General features: G+C 40.1%; 1 protein-coding gene across 1 annotated transcript; it reads left to right on the top strand.

The window, feature by feature from the left end:
• Positions 1-1511: 1511 nt before the first annotated feature.
• Positions 1512-2714, top strand: LOC306867905 (relaxin-3 receptor 1-like; the record flags this gene model as incomplete). The annotated part of the gene is made up of 1 exon (XM_079413861.1): positions 1512-2714. The coding sequence occupies one exon, from the start codon at positions 1512-1514 to the stop codon at positions 2712-2714; it is 1203 nt and encodes a 400-aa protein (XP_079269987.1).
• Positions 2715-19410: the final 16696 nt, after the last annotated feature.

The following is a 19410-nucleotide window of genomic DNA, read 5'->3' as shown; positions in this document are numbered from 1 at the left end:
ACCCATTATCAATGTAAAGGCACTTTATAATCTGTAGGAGATGCACAAATGATTAGATATGAAAGCAGTTGTTTGTGTAGATTTCAACCATATACGAATAAGTAAATATGTAAATGTTAATTTCATTTTTTCTTTGACATTTCAGGGACTGTAAAACGATTAACCTTCAGTGCTCAGGAATGAGAAAACAGTGTGGGAGGTAGCCTGCTTCAAGTCACTTTTAGATAAGAAAACCTGGGGGGGGGGGGTACAAAATATGTATAGATTATGCATAATCTTCACTTGTGCTCAGGAATAATATTCAAATTTAAATGAGTGAACAGGTTCAGCAGTTTCTGATAAAGAATGAACTATTATTCAAGAAGGCTTCCATCTTACTCAGTGCCTCTTTAATCATACGGAGAGATAAACTTGCATCTGTCATCCTCAGGACTGCAGTGTGTCTCTTCGCTTTGACGTCTCCCTTGGGCCCCTGACCTCCAGGTCCACACGTCTATTGCACCTGTCAGAGAGCTGCATTTTTATTTGATTATCTGCCTCTGATTTGATGCACAAAGTTTGTACAAATAAATGTCAGACTCTGGGTGCTCCTCAAGGCAAAAACTGCATTTCCTGGCCCAGTAATCTTCTAAATGAAACCAACAACTAAGACGAAAGACTCCATAGCCTTAAATCAATAAGTTATCACTTTCATTGTGTGGATTTCTGAGTTATTTTCAAGATTCGTGGGTTGCAATTAAAAGTCTGTGAATGTGGGGAAAAAAGCTTGTGTGTGACTGAAATTATCATGGATGGAAAGAGAAAGACTGAAATAAATTGGAGTAATTGAATTGGAGTGAATTAAATTGGAGGTGGGCTAAGCACACGCAAGCAATAGAGTGAGAAAGATGAAGTGTGTGTGTGTGTGTGTGTGTGTGTGAGAGAGAGAGAGAGAAAGCGAGTGAGTGTGTGAGAGAGAAAGCAATATATTTTAATAGATTTTGTTTTAAAATACAACATGATTAGATTGCATACTTTTTGTAGGCCTGTATAATTATAAAAAATTAAACAAATCAATAAACCGAAACTAAATGTCAAATAGCCCTTATATTTTCAATAATGCATTATTGATATTGTGTCAAAAGATTGGTTACTTCAAAAAGTACGGATTTTTAAAAAAAGCTTATATTTTAAGCATTTTAAGCTGTTGTGTGTTTATCCAAAATAACATTCTGTATAATGAACGTTTCATTACGCGCCGCGTGCATGTATGCATCCGACATAAAAGCGGCGCGTGCCTCAGCAACGCGCGGACGCACGTCATGCTCATCGGAGTATAAAAGAATGCACGCGCGCTGCAGAGCGCACAGAGAGGGACTGATGAGACAACGCTCGCGCAGCCGGTGAAGTAATTACACATGCCCGCAGACAAAGTGCGGTGGTCACAATGAACTTGAGGTAAATTACATGAATGGATTAGTTTCTCCGTTTGCATCGTTTCACCATGACAACGGACTGAGTGGGAGCCTGCCATGGAGAGGAATAACACCACACAAACTCTGGAGCTGGGAGAATGTGAGCACACACTGGACACCAGCGTGGCGCTGGACAACTGTACCGATGCTGCCAGCGGGAACATGTCTTTACGCTGCTGGCTGCATTTGTTGACAAAGGAGTCTAGTTCAACTCTACAAGGTGATGGGTCTAGTTTGGCTGTGCGTGTGATGATCGCCCTCATTTATTCAGTGGTGTGCGCTCTGGGACTTGTAGGCAACTCTCTAGCGCTCTACCTGCTGCACTCGCGCTACCGGCTGAAGCAGTCTTCCATCAACTGCTTTGTGATGGGTCTGGCTCTGACTGACCTGCAGTTCGTCCTAACCCTACCATTCTGGGCCGTAGACACAGCATTGGACTTCCGCTGGCCCTTCGGAAAAGTTATGTGCAAAATCATCAGCTCGGTCACCACTATGAACATGTACGCCAGCGTATTTTTCCTGACCGCCATGAGCGTGGCAAGGTATTATTCCATCGCGTCCTCCCTGAAGATGCATAGTCGCCAAGCGGCAGCGGCTGCGGCCAAGTGGATCAGTTTGGGCATTTGGGTCGTCTCCCTGATAGCAACTCTACCTCATGCAATTTATTCCACGATAGCCCAAGTTGCGACAGACGAGGAGCTGTGCTTGGTCCGCTTCCCTGAAACGGGAAGCTGGGATCCGCAGTTGCTGCTAGGACTGTACCAGTTGCAAAAGGTCCTGCTTGGGTTTCTGATCCCACTGGTGGTGATCACCGTTTGCTATCTCTTACTTCTAAGAATCGTGCTAAGCCGTAGGATTAGTGGCGTGGCGGGCTCCGAAAGTGAGCAGGGGCGGCACAAGCATCGCTCTAAGGTAACCAAATCGGTTGTGATCGTCGTCCTGTCGTTCTTCTTGTGCTGGTTACCCAATCAGGCCCTGACTCTGTGGGGCGTCCTTATTAAGTTCGACCTGGTGCCCTTCAGCAAGGCCTTCTACAATGCCCAGGCATACGCTTTCCCGCTGACTGTGTGCTTGGCTCACACAAACAGTTGCCTCAACCCTGTGCTCTATTGCCTGATCCGCCGTGAATTCCGGGCCGGACTCAAAGAACTCCTGCTGAGGGCCACGCCATCCTACCGAAGCCTTGCCCGGCTGCTTCCACGCAAGGCCAAAGTTGCCGAGGCGCCTCCTGTACTGGTTCTTGTGCAGATGGATGTTTGAAAAAAGCGGATCCTTCACGTTCATCTTTGTTTTTGATTGACAAGCAGGCATGATGAATGTCCTTCGGGAGCTGCCCCACTTTCCCTTCCACTCATTCAGAAACAGTTTTGCGCATTTGTCTTTCTCTCTCAACTTCCACGTACCTTTTGACGCACGCCCGCTTTCACATGCACCGTCGGTCATCAGAGCCATTGGGAATTCAGGACACATTCACCTTTGTTTGCTTTGCTGCATATTAGTAGCACAGTAGCACATCCTTCAAGGGAGAGATAAATTATCCATGTGTGTTTTTCAGGCTTTGAAAAAAGAAGAAAAAAATTTTGAGATGTAGAAGGATCTAGTCTTCTCTTATTTTATGAGATATTTTTAAAAAATAATATGCGTCATAATATCAATCATTCAGTGCACTGTCAATTATGAATTTACTTGCAGTTGTGTAGAATTTAATGAAGTTTCACACTTTGATTTGTCTTTCAGTGTAATTCAATCTTATGTTGTATAAAAAAAAAACTAAAGTAATAAAATACCTATGTAGCTAACTAACAAAATAATAATTTTGTGAATTAACACTGACCAGTCAAACTGTGCAAGTGATGATGTGATCATTTCTTTTTGATTTGAAGGAGACATTTGTCATCTCTTTTCAACTTGAAATGTTTCTAATTCATTTAAATGAGTATAAACCATATATTTTTAATAAATACACCACAATATATTACCGTATTTGAGCCATTAAGGATAGTTCATTTAAAAAAATGTCATTTTGTCAATTTACTCACCCTCATATCTTTTCATATCAACTTGAGACCAGGGTTAAAAAAAAGGCCAAAAGCAACATAAAGCATAATCAAATTTGTCTACAAGACTCAAACACTATTTTTAAGTAACATTAAAGCTTTTGTGAGGAATAACCTGAAATTTAAGTCAGTACACATTTAAATCTCACCTGAGAGCATTAGTCACCATTCACTTTCATTGTGACAAAGAGCATGGAGCTGGAGTAAATAACAGAAAGTGATTGCTCAAATCTTTCAGTTGGCTATATCCTCAGGGACTTCATCAAATAATACAGCTTTGGCATGAAATATCTTTGTAGGAACATACTGTACAATATATCATTTTGGGACTCTAAATCCCCATTCCTAAGCCATCAAACAGAATAAAAAATTCAATCTGAGATAATTAGTTATATGGGTTTATTGACTATAAAATGTGAGGCAGAGTTAAAGAGTGTTTGCTCAATAATGACATTATTTATTTTCATTTACATTTGTCAGTTATTCTTTCGTCCTAAATATATTCTTGCATCGTTTCACAGTCAATATACCAATATACCTGAGGCTTTAGTGATTTGGTACCTTCTAATACACACACTTGCACATGCCTTGCACGCAGGGAGAATATCTTATAGTAAAACGATTTTAGCCTGGCATCATTAATCATTAGTCTTGCAATCTTCTGAAACTCTTCCAAGGACATTGTTCCTCTGACCGAACCTTTTCAGAAGAGACAGATTTGACCATTTAAGCCACCTTTCGATGGTTTATCTGCTCAATGACAATGCCAGGTCATGATTTAGGGAACACTGGGGCAAGTTGTCACACATTTCACATTTTTATCATTATTGTACAGGAAAAAAAGATACAGTTCATTAAACACATACTGACCTTTTGATTGATATTTTAATCACACTATATTGGGTAAACTGTAACAGGATTTTCAGAAAAAATATATATTTAATATCAGTCTGATATATGTATAATATTAATGATTAATTAGTTAATTAGAAATGCAACTATCATAACTATACATTTATACCTCTTACATTTGACAGCTTGCAACCTTTATGAGTTGACCCTCATTGTCGTGAAAACACTCCTGTGACCGATGGAAACTGTGGCTACATGTTCAATTATTAATCCATGACTTGTTACCATAAATTAATATATAAAGAGCTTGTATCTGTAAGAGAGAATCACCCCAGCTGTGAGTTTCTCTATCTAGGTAATGAGGGCATGCAGATGAGCTGGTGCGAAAGACCATTAATGAGCCAAACTGATTTAAAGATCTGAATCCTAACTCAATTGTGCTCTATAATTATACTTGCGGTGACATTTTGGCCCAATGTCGGAGTCTGTGGTGTGCTTTGTTGTCAGTATATTGAAGCCCTTCGGGTGTGCTTTGCTTGCTGAACTTACTTTAATGTCTGTATGAAGTGTTATAATATTATATTGTTTGTAAAAATATATATTATGCTAACAAAATTAGCAAAAAACTCTTTAAGACAAATAAATCTTCCATTTTGATAAAACACGGTTCAAATGATGTTTTGGATGTTTACACACACACACAAATAATCGAATAAAAGTTTTGAAAAATATTTTTATAAACACAAAACTGCAGTCATATCGGCGTAATAATAAAAAAAAGTATCTTGTTCGATTATGGCTATTTGTAAACTGACGCTGGTAACGGAAATCTGCATCCACACCACTAGATGTCAGTATCAGTTCAAGACAACGTCAATATTAGCCAGTGCAACCAAGAAAATGATATCGTTCAAATCAACCTAATAAAAAAATCTCTTGTTGATTACGGCTACAACATTTCAAAAACAACACTTGTAATTGAAAACTTCCGCTGGCGTGGATCTTTACTATCCTTTGAGGCCACAGCAGTGGCCTCCTGGGCCCCCTGAACTGCATATTTACTTCCTGTCCCCCTCTGTAAAAATCGCGCCCCAGGGGGTAGAAATCGCATTCCGCATTCCCTTCGGTAAAAAACCGCAATGATGTTATGCAACTGGTTTTGTAGGTCACATGACGAAGACAACAATGCGAATGTAGTACATCCATAATAAATTCATGCTATAGGCTACATTCATACTATATAAAACATACTTTATTAACATTCATGAATTCCGTTCTTCAAATGTAGTTATCTGCTTAGTATCAATTTTGGTTGCAAATGTTGTTCCTTATCTAATGTACTAGGATTGTCTTCTCTAACAATATTGGAAGTTGGTTGCACCTTATCTGTGGAGACATCTTTTAGCATTAGCATTTAACAATAGGCATCACAGTAACATTTACAGTCCCTCACTCTTCACTAACTACCATCTGCTATAAATATTAGAAATAACTTTTGCATGCAATTAATACATGGCTATCAGGTGGTGTTGTTAAAGCATCTACCAACAGCAGCTAGCATGACTATGCTAACCAGCTTAGCTCATTCAAAGTAAAATAAACAAAACAAACACAGAATGTAACTTTAAAACTTTAAGACTTGCGAAAGACTTACAGTCCCATTGTAATCATTAAAGTTGAGCAAAAGCAAGCCAATTCCATCAAAGTATGCACTTAACAAAAGCATGCACTTAACTTTGAAGAGGACTCAAAAATAATGAACACTCGCTCCCCAAAGCAAAACCTGGATATGAGGTTGAAGATAATGGCTCTGTATTCTTTTGACAGGGCTACATACACTCTCCAGGCATGGCTAATTGCATAGTGTGTTATTATGGGATAGACCAACAGCACAGTTGCCTAGCAACAAGCATTTTAGTGTTTCAGCCAGACAAAAAAATCAGCCCCGCCACCTAGTTTGAGGGTAAATCCCCTTCCTTTCTGTAGTTGAATTTCGCCTGCTGGACGTAAAATAAACCACTGATCAATTTTTCTCTTTTTTGTTATTTTCAAAAACTTTCAAAATCATTGTAGTTTTTGTAACAAAAGCTGTAAATATGGTATGTATGCCTTTCCGTTAGGCATTGGGTTTAGATTTTTTTTTAATCTTTTTTGTTTTGCTGCCGAGGAAGATAAAAATAGCAATCAATCATCAAACATTTGTATGCTCCATTTTCCTGTTGGATTTGTCAAAACACTAGGTGGCACATGTTCAGTTTAATAATACTCTATAAAGAGAACGTAAATATCTGAAATTTACATTGAAGTAAAACAACCCAAATGCAAAGGGGAGATTTTGTCGCCTTATTTTAGATGCATATCACTTTTCTGAATCACCACTCTAGACATTAAAGTGAACATTTTAAGTTCAACAAAAAGATTATTATGATCTTGGTGGTTAGGAGGGCCAGTAATGGGTACGCTGAGATTCCTTCTGAGGCGCTGCTGTTGAGGACCACAGCAGGATTCACATCCTCATGTTTCAAAATCTGAAACCTAGCTGGCGGGCTTATTCTTTAGAAAATTCTATACTATGATTCATTTATAGACCTTTGTGCAGCACTGCAATCATTGAAATTCAACGAAATGATGAATTATGAAAACTGTCTGCGCCTAGTTGAGGTAAAATGTAAGGAAGCGAACAACTTTTGTGTTAATGAGGAAAACTTTGTGAGGTTTAAGCGCCAGAAAATGAGAGAGGGAGAGGAGAAAGCATATCAAGCATGAGAAAATCACAGATAAAAAGAAAATCAAAGGTGATTCAGCACTGTGTGATGTCAAGTTTTGATTTGGGGTCCATCAGTCAGAGATGAAGCGACTGCGTTCACAAAGGCATCCTGGTTTTAAGTTGGAGATGATTACTCGAAATGCTTGCAGCATTCCTGTTATACACTGATTCTGACTATGTATCTTGTTCCCCATATATCTGGATAAAGGCACCATGCTCTGAACCTCCTGCCTGTGACCTTTCATTATGCCTGTTGGAGAATTACGATGGTTAATTGTTTCTCATTAATAGCTGATTAGAAGCTTCGAGGGGAACCAGGGGAAAACTGACGTGCTGGACACATGCACACTTCCACAGTAACTGAGACCGGGGCTAGTTGTCACAGTTCATTGCAGGTTTATTGTTAGAAGTCAGTTTTCATAAAGACACGTTTTAAAGTCGTGCCTACAAAAAAAGCTATTGAACATTTCCACCATTGTTCACAGGGAAAAAGATGAAGTTTTTTCAACACATGCTGATCAATAGCGGCAGGGCCGTCGCTAGTGGGGTGAAAGGTGGTGACGATTTTAGGGACCCACGGTTGAGGCCAGCCTAAAAAGGCGCTCAGGACAGTTGACGGGCCACTGCTGCGCATCGTCACGAAAGCTTATCCTACGTGTTTTTTTATGTTTTTAGTTCTTTATGTTCTTCACTTTGTGACAAGTAGCCCCAGTCTTTCTTACAAATAACCACACACCTATCTGCACTCACGCAAACCCCCATCAAACAGTTCTACCTTGACCCCCAGGCAAGGCCCTAAACTTAATCTGACACGTGAGCCTGTGGGATCTATTGAAGGGAAGATAGAGCCACGCTCTTCGGAGACCCAGACTATACGCTTTGACATAAGTGGATCATGCGAAGGAGATCTGTCAGGCGAGGCTCAATAGGATTGCCCGCTTCACAGATACTCAAAGTCACTCAAAAATCAAGACGCAACTCGCCACTACTTAGCTTTCCATCCAAGAGGTGTCAATGATAAATGCTATCTGCCGTGACCCAGCCTAGTGCACTCCATGGCAGCCTTTTCACAGTCTTGATTATTTGGGGAGCCGGAGTGAGTATTTTTGCAACGCGTCCTGAATGCTGCATCCCTCCCTCGGCTGTCACACCTGCACAAAACCCCCAGAAGTCCAGGAGGAAATTCAATTACTTACTCTCGGCTTGAAGAATGAGCTCATCTCCATATTTATTAGGATAATGACCAAGCAAAGTCTTCGGTGTTTTATTACGTTTATTATTCTCTAATGTGTTCCCACAAACTCTTTTCATTTCCAATGTGACACAGGCGCTCGGCTGCCACCACTCCTCTCGAGATTTCTCAAGGGCCCTGAGAGGAACTTTGATGGGGCTTGAAATGAAAACCTCAATGGTTTTCAAAGAAGTATAGCGACAAGCTCCTTTCTCCCACACACTCCTACCTACTCCGGCTGAGTGAGAGAGAAGCCATGATCAACCAAGACATGAGGGCTCTGTGACTCAGAAAGCCTTTCTAGCGCCAGTGATTTCGGGTGCTTTTATTCTCCTGAATGCATCCGTATCTAAAAACAAGCTTTCGTCGGAATGCGCCTTTTATAGTCTGATGATATGAAGCACTGCAATTATGAACGGAGGAAGAGGAGGAGGAGGATGGAGCGATATTTCTCGACTCTGCCCTATTTTCATGTCAATTGCGCCGAGTCTTCGCATTCTGAGATATGGGCTCACAATTACCATGTGTCATTCGGGTATGGTGAGGAAGACTCATTCAATCAATCGCCTCTCCAACAAATGGTCCAAAAAATCCCAAAGCAGGTGGAAACAAAGCCTTTGAAGACAATATTGAGTAGCCTTGAGAGCAGGTGATCAGAACCGTCGAGTCCATTTAAATTGATATTTCAGCCAGGTGGATTTTTAAATTGCTCTTACAAAAGTGATAGTAATGGGTTTTTAAAGGCAGACTTGAGTTAATTCATTTGCAGTGGTACAACTTTCTCTCATTTGTTCAGTTCACTTATTTGTTTGATAGTAATGACTGAAATTAATATAATAAGTTGTAATGTCAATGGTTTAAATGGCCCCCATAAATGTACAAGTTTTTTACAACTACTGCAATGAAAAAAGGTTGACATTGCTATGATCCAGAAAGCTCATTTGTGGATGGATGATGTTCATAGATGTTCATGTGGCAGTCATGGCCTAATGGATAGAGAGTTGGACTTGTAACCCAAAGGTTGCGGGTTTGAGTTTCAAGTCTGGCAGGGAGTGTAGGTAGGGGGAGTGAATAACCAGCGCTCTCTGCACCCTCAATGCCAGTTTTTTTCAATTGCTAAAAAGCATTGTTCAATACTGAAGCCACATTTTCAAAACTGTTCACACATTCAGCGATACAGAAGTCTATGTGGACTAAACATTTACATTTACATTTATGCATTTAGCAGACGCTTTTATCCAAAGCGACTTACATTGCATTCAAGTTACAGTTTTTACATTTTATCAGCTTTTAAACTGTGAATCATTTTCATTGCTTTCAGACAAAATGCATGCAATGACCACATTTTTGAAAATCCACAAACTCTTTTGTCATACATACTCCACAACTGGCAAAACACTATACATTTTCAGCACATTTTTCAAATGCTAACACACTGCTTTCAAAACTGATGAAAGCACATTCAAATCGGAACAATGGCAAACTCTGTCCATTTCTGAAATGTAAAATCTTAGCAGAATATTTATTATGAAGTTGAATTATAATTTTTCCAAACACAACTAAATGCAATTTCAGCTGTAAGCCAAGCCGGATGTCCTATTTTTAGACGTCTTCTTCTTCTTTCTTTCTTGGTTATATTTTGATAAATGGATTGATTTGGAATTATTTTGTTTGGAGACATGGATCAGGGAAGACACATTGGTGGGGAAAAAACAGAGAGGGAGGAGTACAACCGTAACAGTACTGTACATCAATCCATCCATTCATCTATTCCATACATTTTTCCTAGCGCTTGTGAAGGGTCAGGAGGCTGGAGCCTTTCCTGTGTCATAAGCAGAAAACCCCCTGTACCCAATGGCCAGTCCATCACACACATTCATATTCACACTCACTTACAGTCTCCAGTTTACCTGTCCTGTATGTCTCTGGATTATGGGAGAAACCCAGAGGAAACCAACGTCAACACAGAGAGAATATACAAACTCCACACAGAAAGACTCCTGCAGCAGCTGGGACTCCAATACTGCACATACAGCACCTCATTATACTAGACTAATGATGGTTTGTTTTGTTTCTTTTTTATTATTGCTTCAGAATTTTTATTTCATATTTTTCTCAACTTTTTTTTATGTTTTTAAGTACATTTTGTAAATGTTGATGGGTTTTTGTTTTTGGTACATAAAGAAATAGCATGGAAATGCTGCTTTTCTCATTCTTTGTGCTGTAATGCAGTAGGTAAAATGAAAAGATGTTATTCTTATCCTATGATGAAATACTTGTGACAAATCATTCATACTTCAAAGATAAAAGTTCATAGTTTATGTAGTGCTCCCGGTTGTTAGTATTTTTAGATCAGCGTGTTATGAAATGCATGTTTTCTGAATGAGAATTGTTCCCACTGTTATGATGAAATAAGCTTATTTTGAGACCTGTATGAAGTGTTTTGTCGGTCTGAGTGCATTTTGGAGGCGAGATTAACAAGATTCAAGTTGGTAATGCAGACTGTATGAACAGTTTTGAAAATGTGGTTTCAGTATTGAACAATGCTTGTTAGCAATTGAAAACAAGCTGTAAATAAATAGGATGGAAATGCTGCTTTTCTCATTCATTGTTTGTGCTGTAATTGTCAATTCTCTGGAGCATGGAAATGAGGAACTCTTTAAATAACAGACTTTGTTGATCCAAACATAGGGAACGCTGGAAACACAGAATGACATTCAAGACCAGACACCAGAGACAGGGCTTAAGTAAGGGAGACTTAAAGAGGATAAACTAGATAATTAATAACACACGGCTGGGGACTAATAAACTGATAAGCAAAACGAGGACAGGAATAGGAACTAACCAAATATGGGCACGAGAGGAGGGGAAACACAAGACACAGGAAGACAGGACTGACAGTAATATAGTTAGTAAAATAAAAAGATGTTATTCTTAACCAGTAAAGAAATACTTATGTGACAAATCATTCAAACTTCAAAGATAAAAGTTAATCGATTATGCAGTTCTCCCTGTTTTTAGTGTTTTTTAAAATCAGTGCGTCATGAATGAAATGTATGTTTTTTGAATGAGAATTGTAGTCATTTATGATGAAACAAGCTAATTTTGAGACCTATAGCAATTGAAAAAAACTGTAATACCAACATCTGGTCAAACTGTCACGGGAATTGCTGCAGTGTTGAATGCTTATTTCCCACACTGTATATATATTTACAAACACACCAGTGATATGTTAATATATTGAGAGACCTTTGCCATTTTTATTAATTTATTATTTAGAATAATTTTAATATTTACTGATTAAATTTTTTTTTAGTTTTTTTTTTTGTTTAGTAAATTTTTGTCATTGTTATTGGCTTCTGTTTTTTCAATGTCTATATAATGTTTAGTCATTTTTTTAAGTTTTAGTTTTAGTCATTTAGGCCGTGTTCACACTTGGCGTCTTTTTTGACTAGAAAAAGTTGACGAGCGTTTTTTTAATGAAAAACAAAGCTGGCAGCGTCTGTTACAAATAGCAGCTGAGAGCGTCTTTTGTTGTCATAGCAACAGCTGCAACAGTAGCCTAGCGCTGTGTACTGCAGAAATGTCAAGAAAGAGTAAAAAGTTGGCTCTTGCGTTGGCTTTTGAAGTTAACGGGAAAGAAAATGTCGATTCACAACGACGTTTGTCTATCTACCGGCACCTTCTCCATTTTTCTTCTTCTTGTTATGGAAACGACAGATCTCGCTACTCGCTTGTCATTGGTCAGCTGTCAAAAAGGCGCTTGACGTAGGGCGTTTTTTTCAGAAAAGTTGAAATTTTTTCAACTCGAAAAAACGCTCTGAGCTGCAGAAAAAGACGCCGGCGGTGACGTTTTAAAAAGCGCTCAGGACTTTTTGGAAAACACGGTTTACTCCATAGGATCATAATGTAAAACAGACGCCGGCAGCTTCAAAAAAGACGCCAAGTGTGAACACGGCCTTAGTCATGTTACGAGGCGAACGAGACGTGAGGAGCCATATGCAAGGCTTTATTTACAAAGGCGAGGTCAAGAAACAGGCAAGGGTCAGATAACACAGGTAAATCACAGACAAGGCAAAGAATATTCCTAGGGCTAGCGTGGGTCTATGATCGACAAACAATATCCAGAGGGCTTGACATGAGGGGTAATCCAATAACACGAGCAACAGTCCAGGCGAGGAGCAAACAGAGTCTGAAACAACAGGCAAAGGGTTAATCCAAGATACATAGGCACAAGATCAGGAAACAGACAACAAAGCAACACGAAATTACTAGAAACTTGGAACTTGGAACTTGGAACTTGGAACTTGGAACTTGGAACTTGGAACTTGGAACTTGGAATGGCTCCGTAGTGTAGCTACCGCTAGAAGAGTGATATGCGCTAAACAATACTCGGCGATCTGAAAGAGGAAGTCCAAGGCTTATAAAGCATGACTGATTGGATTCAGCTGTGTGTGTGTAATCAGTGCATTCAGCTGTGTGTGTGGTAATCAGTACAATGGATGATGGGAAATGTAGTCCAGGGTATAGTGTAACAGTCTGTGTAGTGTGAGAGTCCATGTGGTGAGCGGGTGACCTCTGATGGTGAGTGAACGGAAGTTCATAGACCAGATTCATCACAATTTAAGCACATCAGGTTAAAATAAATACAAATGGAGAAATATTACCTTGGCAACAAGATGGATAAAAAAATAAAATAAAATAAAATGAAATGAAATGAATTAAATAAATAAATAAATAAATATATATATATATATATATATATATATATATATATATATATATATATATATAATTATATTTTTTAATATTACTTTGAAATATTGCTGTCAAATGATTAAACGCGATTAATTGCATCCAAAATAAACGTATTTGTTTACATAATATATGTGTGTATACTGTGCATATGTATTATGTATATATAAATACAAACACATGCATGTATATATTTAAGAAAAATATGTTTTATATATTAAATATATTTATATATAATATAAAATATAAGAATATGAATTTATAAATGTATAAACGTAAACATTTTCAAAATATATACTGTATGTACAGTGCCCTCCAAAATTATTGGAACAGTAAGGCCAATTCCTTTATTTTTGCTGTAGACTGAAAACATTTGGGTTTGACATCAAAAGATGAATATGAGATGACAGATTAACATTTCAGCTTTTATTTACAGGTATTTTCATCTGGATCTGATACACAACTTAGAAGATAGCACCTTTTGTTTGAACCCAGCCATTTTTCATGTTACCAAAAGTATTGGAACAGATAGAATTAACATAGATTAAAGTGAAAAAGACTTAATATTTAGTTGCAAATCCTTTGCTTTCAATAACTGCATCAAGCCTGTGACCCACTGACATCACCAAACTTTTGCATTCTTCTTTTGTGATGCTTTTCCAGGCTTTCAACGCAGCCTCTTTCAGTTTTGGGGGGTTACTCCCTTCAGTCTCTTCTTTAGCATGCATACTCTATAGGGTTTAAGGAGATTGACTTGGCCAGTCTAAAACCTTCCACTTCTTGCCCCTGATGAACTCCTTTGTTGTCTTGGCACTATGTTTTGGGTCATTATCTTGCTGCATGATCAAGGATCTCCCAATCAGTTTGGTTGCATCTTTCTGTAAATTGCCAGACAAAATATTTCTGTAGACTTCTGAGTTAATTTTGCTGCTGCCATCATGTGTTACATCATTAATGAAGATTAATGAGCCTGTCCCAGAAGAAGCGATGAAAGCCCAAGCCATTACATTACTTGTGTAATGTGTACTATAATGTACACCTGTGTACACTGTGTTTCAGATGAGCTTGTATGTTTGAGATCATGAGCAGATCCTTTCTTTCTACAAACTTTAGCCTTTCCATCACTTTGGTCCATAAAATCAGTCCATAAAACCTTGTCCCAGAATTTTTGAGGCTTGTCTCCTATTCTTCTTGCTAATGAGTGGTTTGCATCTTCTGGTGTAGCCTCTGTACTTTTGTTCATGAAGTCTTCTGCGAACAGTAGATTGTGATACCTTCACTCCTGCCCTCTGGAGGTTGTTGCTGATGTCACTAACAGTTGTTTTAGGGTCTTTCTTTACAGCTGTCACAATGTTTCTGTCATCAACTGCAGATGTTTTCCTTGATCTACCCGTTTGAGGTGTGTTACTTAGTACACCAGTAGTTTCTTTCTTCCTCAGGAGATTCCAAATGGTTGTACTTGCTATTGCCAGTGTTTGTGCAATGGTTTGATTGATTTTTCATCTTCTCTCAGCTTCACAATTGCTCGTTTTTGACCCATAGACACCTCTCTGGTTTTCATGTTGGTTACACTTTTAACTAACTATAAATGCAGTCTGCACGGATCTAAAACTGAGCGCAGACATTCAGTGCTATTTATTGTTTGAATAATTAATTAATAGGACACACCAGGGCAACAAAACACACCTGTCAGTCACATGTTCCAATACTTTTGGTAACATGAAAAATGGGTGGGTTCAAACAAAAAGTGCTATCTTCTAAGTTGTGTATCAGATCCAGATGAAAATACCTGTAAATAAAAGCTGAAATGTTAGTCTCTCATCTCATATTCATCTTTTGATGTCAAACCCAAATGTTTTCAGTCTGCAGCAAAAATAAAGGAATTGGCCTTACTGTTCCAATACTTTTGGAGGGCACTGTATGTGTATTTATATATGCATAATAAATATACACAGTACACATACATATATAATGCAAACAAAAACTTTTAATCATTTGACAGCACCACTATATATGGGCAGTCGTGGCCTAATGGATAGAGAGTTGGACTTGTAACCTGAAGGTCGTGGGTTTGAGTCTCAGGTCCGGCAGGGATTGTAGGTGGGGGAGTGAATAACCAACACTCTCTCCACCCTCAATACCACGACTGAGGTGAGACCCTTGAGCAAGGCACCAAACCCCCAACTGCTCCCCGGGCGCTGCAGCATTGGCTGCCCACTGCTTTGGGTCTATGTTCACTACTGTGTGTACACTTGGATGGGTTAAATGCAGAGCACAAATTCCGAGTACCATACTTGGCCACACACCACTTCCCTTTTCTCCTATATACAGTCATGATCAAAAATATCGGCACCCTTGGTAAATATGATCAAAGAAGGCTGTGAAAATTAATCTGCGTTGTTAATCTTTTGTTTAAAAAATTCACAAAAATCTAACCTTTCATTGGATAATAAGAATTTAAAATGGAGGGAAATATCATTATGAAATTAATGTTTTTCTCAAATACACGTTGGACACAATAATTGGCACCCTTAGAAATTCTTATGAGTAAAATATCTCTGAAGTATATTCCCATTCATATTCACAATTTTGAGTATTCCAGGGTGATTATGAACATGAAATTATCCAGCCATAGCTTCCTGTTTCGCAGAAATATAAATAGGAGGGAAAACAAAGCCCAAATTCCCTTAATCATCCGTCACAATGAGAAAAGTAGTGAAAATTCCCATTTCCACCATCTTTCAAATACCAACAGATAAAAAATCAATAAGTGACTGACTCTGTTAGAAATCTTATAATGGGCCATGTTTGGATCTTCCAACCGTACAATAATCCTAACACAAGCCTCAAAAACAACACAAAAATAGGTCACTGAGCACAAAACCAAGCTTCTGTTGGCCATTCCAGTCCTCTGACCTGAACCCTGTAGAAAATGAGTGAGGTGAACTGAAGAGGAGAAGCACCGTCATGGAGCTGGGAATCTAAAGGATCTGGAGTGATTCTGGATGAAGGAATGGTCTCTGATCTCTTGTCAGGTGTTCTCTAACCTCATCAGGTATTATAGGAGAATCTTCTTTCTTTCTTTTTTGAGAAAGCCACGGGTGGCATGGATTTCCGTGTAATGGACAATTGCCCAGATAATGGGTTCATTCAATACCTCCCAATTGTTGAATTGTCATTAAACAGTCCACAAGGACCAACAATGAGACATTACAGCTGTAAATGTACAAGGCATCTGCGAAATTACTTTAGCCTCATTAGGTTCATAAATAATGTATCTTAACACTGGCCTATTTGGCCGAGCAGTGGGAAGCTGACCTTTCTCGGATGCCCCCGGTGTCGATAGCGATTGTGTCCAGCACAAAGACAATAACGGGGCTGAAATATCACCCAGCGTCCCTGCCTTATCTTCATCTCTCACCGTGCTTTGAGTCAAATGTAAAAGTCACCATCAGCAAAGACAGCACAGCCTTCAACCTTCGCGACGGATATCAGGCTAGGTTAAGTCAGTAGAGAGAAGACAAAACCAAGCAAAGTTGCCACTCCTGTGGGGACCTGGTATCTCTCCACAGCATTCAAGCTGTAAATGGCTAGTCTGGTGCTTTGCGTGATAGCTTGACCTCTGGGCTCGTGCCAGCAGGGAGCGAATCCTCCTACACTAGCGCGAACAATCTAAAGGAAATGACAGTGGGCGGAAAGTTGGTACACATCAGGCTGATTAGCTTTGACTTGCTGAGAAGGTTTTAAGTACTAAGGTGTTCAGCTAGTGTAATCCCATAGTACAATGTGGTGACTCAATGAATTTATAGACTGGGGGAGTAGAGCTTGAATAACCTATATAGCACACTAGCGACTAGTGTGAAGATGCAGCTGAGTAAACACTTTGTTAAATATAAGTGCGTGCTCTGTGTTTATTTAGACCTACACATTGAAATGGGGAAAAATACCTGTAGAAAATTCTGTCATTGTACATACTGTATTCACCCCGCATGTTGTTCCAAACCCATATTCTGGAACAAAGACATTCTGAAGATTAAAGCTTTCACTCTTCAAAAGAAAATACCATGTGACTTGTGCAAAGCCTATGAATGGAAAATATAGGTAGTTTAATGATTCTGGTTTCTTAGTTCCTTTAACAATATCTTTGAATCTGAATAAAAATCCCTGCTTAAAAAAACTATAGAAACCATCACAGCAATTCTAATGGTTTCCACTACAAATACCATTACAAACATTACAATCCATCAACTATAACGATTAAAACTAATTTAATATCATATCATACAGGGTCCTGCAAGTCATCTGTAGGAGAAAAAGACAAGACCCGCAAATATGAATGAACGCAATGTGCAAAGTCTCTCATTAAGCGCTTTTAAACCTCCCGTAGAAAACCATAAACACTTAATATGGCTTAATGTGTTAAGATTATTTTAAATTAATGTGTTAAGGGCTATTAAAAGATCAAATTCAATATAAAGTTTATTAACATAATGTATAGTTTTCCCTATCGATACTTCACTCGTACTGCGTTGCTAGACGCTATGGGGAAAAACTCCTTTTTCTCAGAGGACTGAAGACTTTTTTAATCACGCAGTGTGGCTGCACGGCCATTGGTTTGTGCAGTGATATAAAAACGAACCAATGGCTCGTCAGCGGTGCTGCACGAGCCTATACCGGACCAGCCCCGAAACGCCCTCTGTTGTGCCTTCAAGCACCCCATTCGGTTCCGGGTGCCAAGGACGGTTTGTTTGTCACAAGAGCTGTTGTGAATCACGGGCCCTTTCCACAAGCGCCCTTACACACAGCCGCTGTTATAGCGAGAAAAATAAAAAACAAACATTTTCAAAAAGAGAGCAAATTTCCTCTTCCAGTTACCAAGTGTGTCGAGTCCCCGCAAGGCGACTCACCACCCGAACTAATCCAACCCCTTGCCACACGGGCCAAGGCCTGGCGGGCCATCCCCAGAGTGTCTCATTGGGTTCTGGGGATTATAGAACGAGGTTATACACTTCAATTCGCTCGAAGACCCCCGCGGTTCAGCGCCATGGTCTCCACCTCAGTGCTGAGCAGCAACGCTCACGTTTTGCTGGCAAAAAGGAGCTATAGAAGTAGTTCCTCCAGCTCAGAGCGAGTCAGGCTTCTACAGCCGTTATTTCCTCGTCCCCAAAAAGGATGGCGGCCTCCGGCCCATCCTCGATCTCAGACGTCTGAACCGTGCCCTCATGAAACGGCCGTTCAGAATGACTACACTGAAGCAGATCCTCTCACAAATTTGCCCAGAGGACTGGTTCTTTTCGCTGGATCTGAAAGACACTTACTTTCACATCCAGATATCCCCCCATCACAGACGATTCTCGAGATTCGGCTTTGAGGGAGTGGCTTATCAATACACGGTCCTGCCCTTTGGGCTGGCTCTGGCTCCCCGCACTTTTACGAAGTGCATAGACGTGTCTCTCTCCCCTCTGAGACAGATGGGAGTCCGTGTCCGAATTACCTCGACGACTGGCTCATTCTAGCACAGTCGAAGGCCGAGCTAATAGCCCACAGGTCCCTCCTCCTCAGTCACTTGGAGCGCCTGGGACTCAGGATCAATTTGGCCAAGAGCTCCCTGTCCCCCAGCCAACGAGCTTCGTTCCGGGGGACAGTTTTCGACTCAGCCCGCATGAGGGCGAAAGTCGTGCCAGATCGTGCTCTGGCTATACGACAGCTTGCGACTTCCTTCAGAATTGGAGCCTCCTACCCACTCAAAAGCGTTTCAAAGGATGCTGGGCCTCATGGCCTCCGCATCGCCAGTTCTTCGGTTGGGCCTTCTCAAAATGAGACCCCTTCAGTACTGGCTGAAACCTTTAACTCTGCCCCATGCGTGGCGTCATGGACGCATCCGCATCAGGGTGGACCAGGCCTGCGTGTCAGCCCTGGCCCCCTGGAAGGACCTACGGTGGTTCAAGCAGGGCGTGACAATGGGTTTGGTTTACAGAAGAAAAGTTGTTACGACAGATGCCTCCAACACAGGCTGGGGGGCTCTGTGCGATGGCAGACCGACCTTCGGCTCCTGGACGAACACAGAAGGCCAGCTACACATCAACTGCCTCGAAATGATGGCAGTATGTCGAGCTCTTCAGATCTTCCTGCCAGTCCTGAAGGGACACCATGCGCTAGTCCGTTCAGACAGCATGACAGTGGTGTCATACATAAATCGCCAGGGCGGACTCACCTCAAAACGCCTTTTCGAGATGGTAGAGCGCCTCTTGGTATGGGCACATCTCAACCTGCGTTCACTGAGAGCAGCTTATG

The sequence above is a fragment of the Barbus barbus genome (genome assembly GCF_936440315.1).
Source record: "Barbus barbus genome assembly, chromosome: 49".
NCBI classification, from domain to species: Eukaryota; Metazoa; Chordata; class Actinopteri; order Cypriniformes; family Cyprinidae; genus Barbus; species Barbus barbus.
The sequence above is the reverse complement of the archived record's forward strand: the minus strand, read 5'-3'. Positions and strand labels throughout refer to the sequence as shown.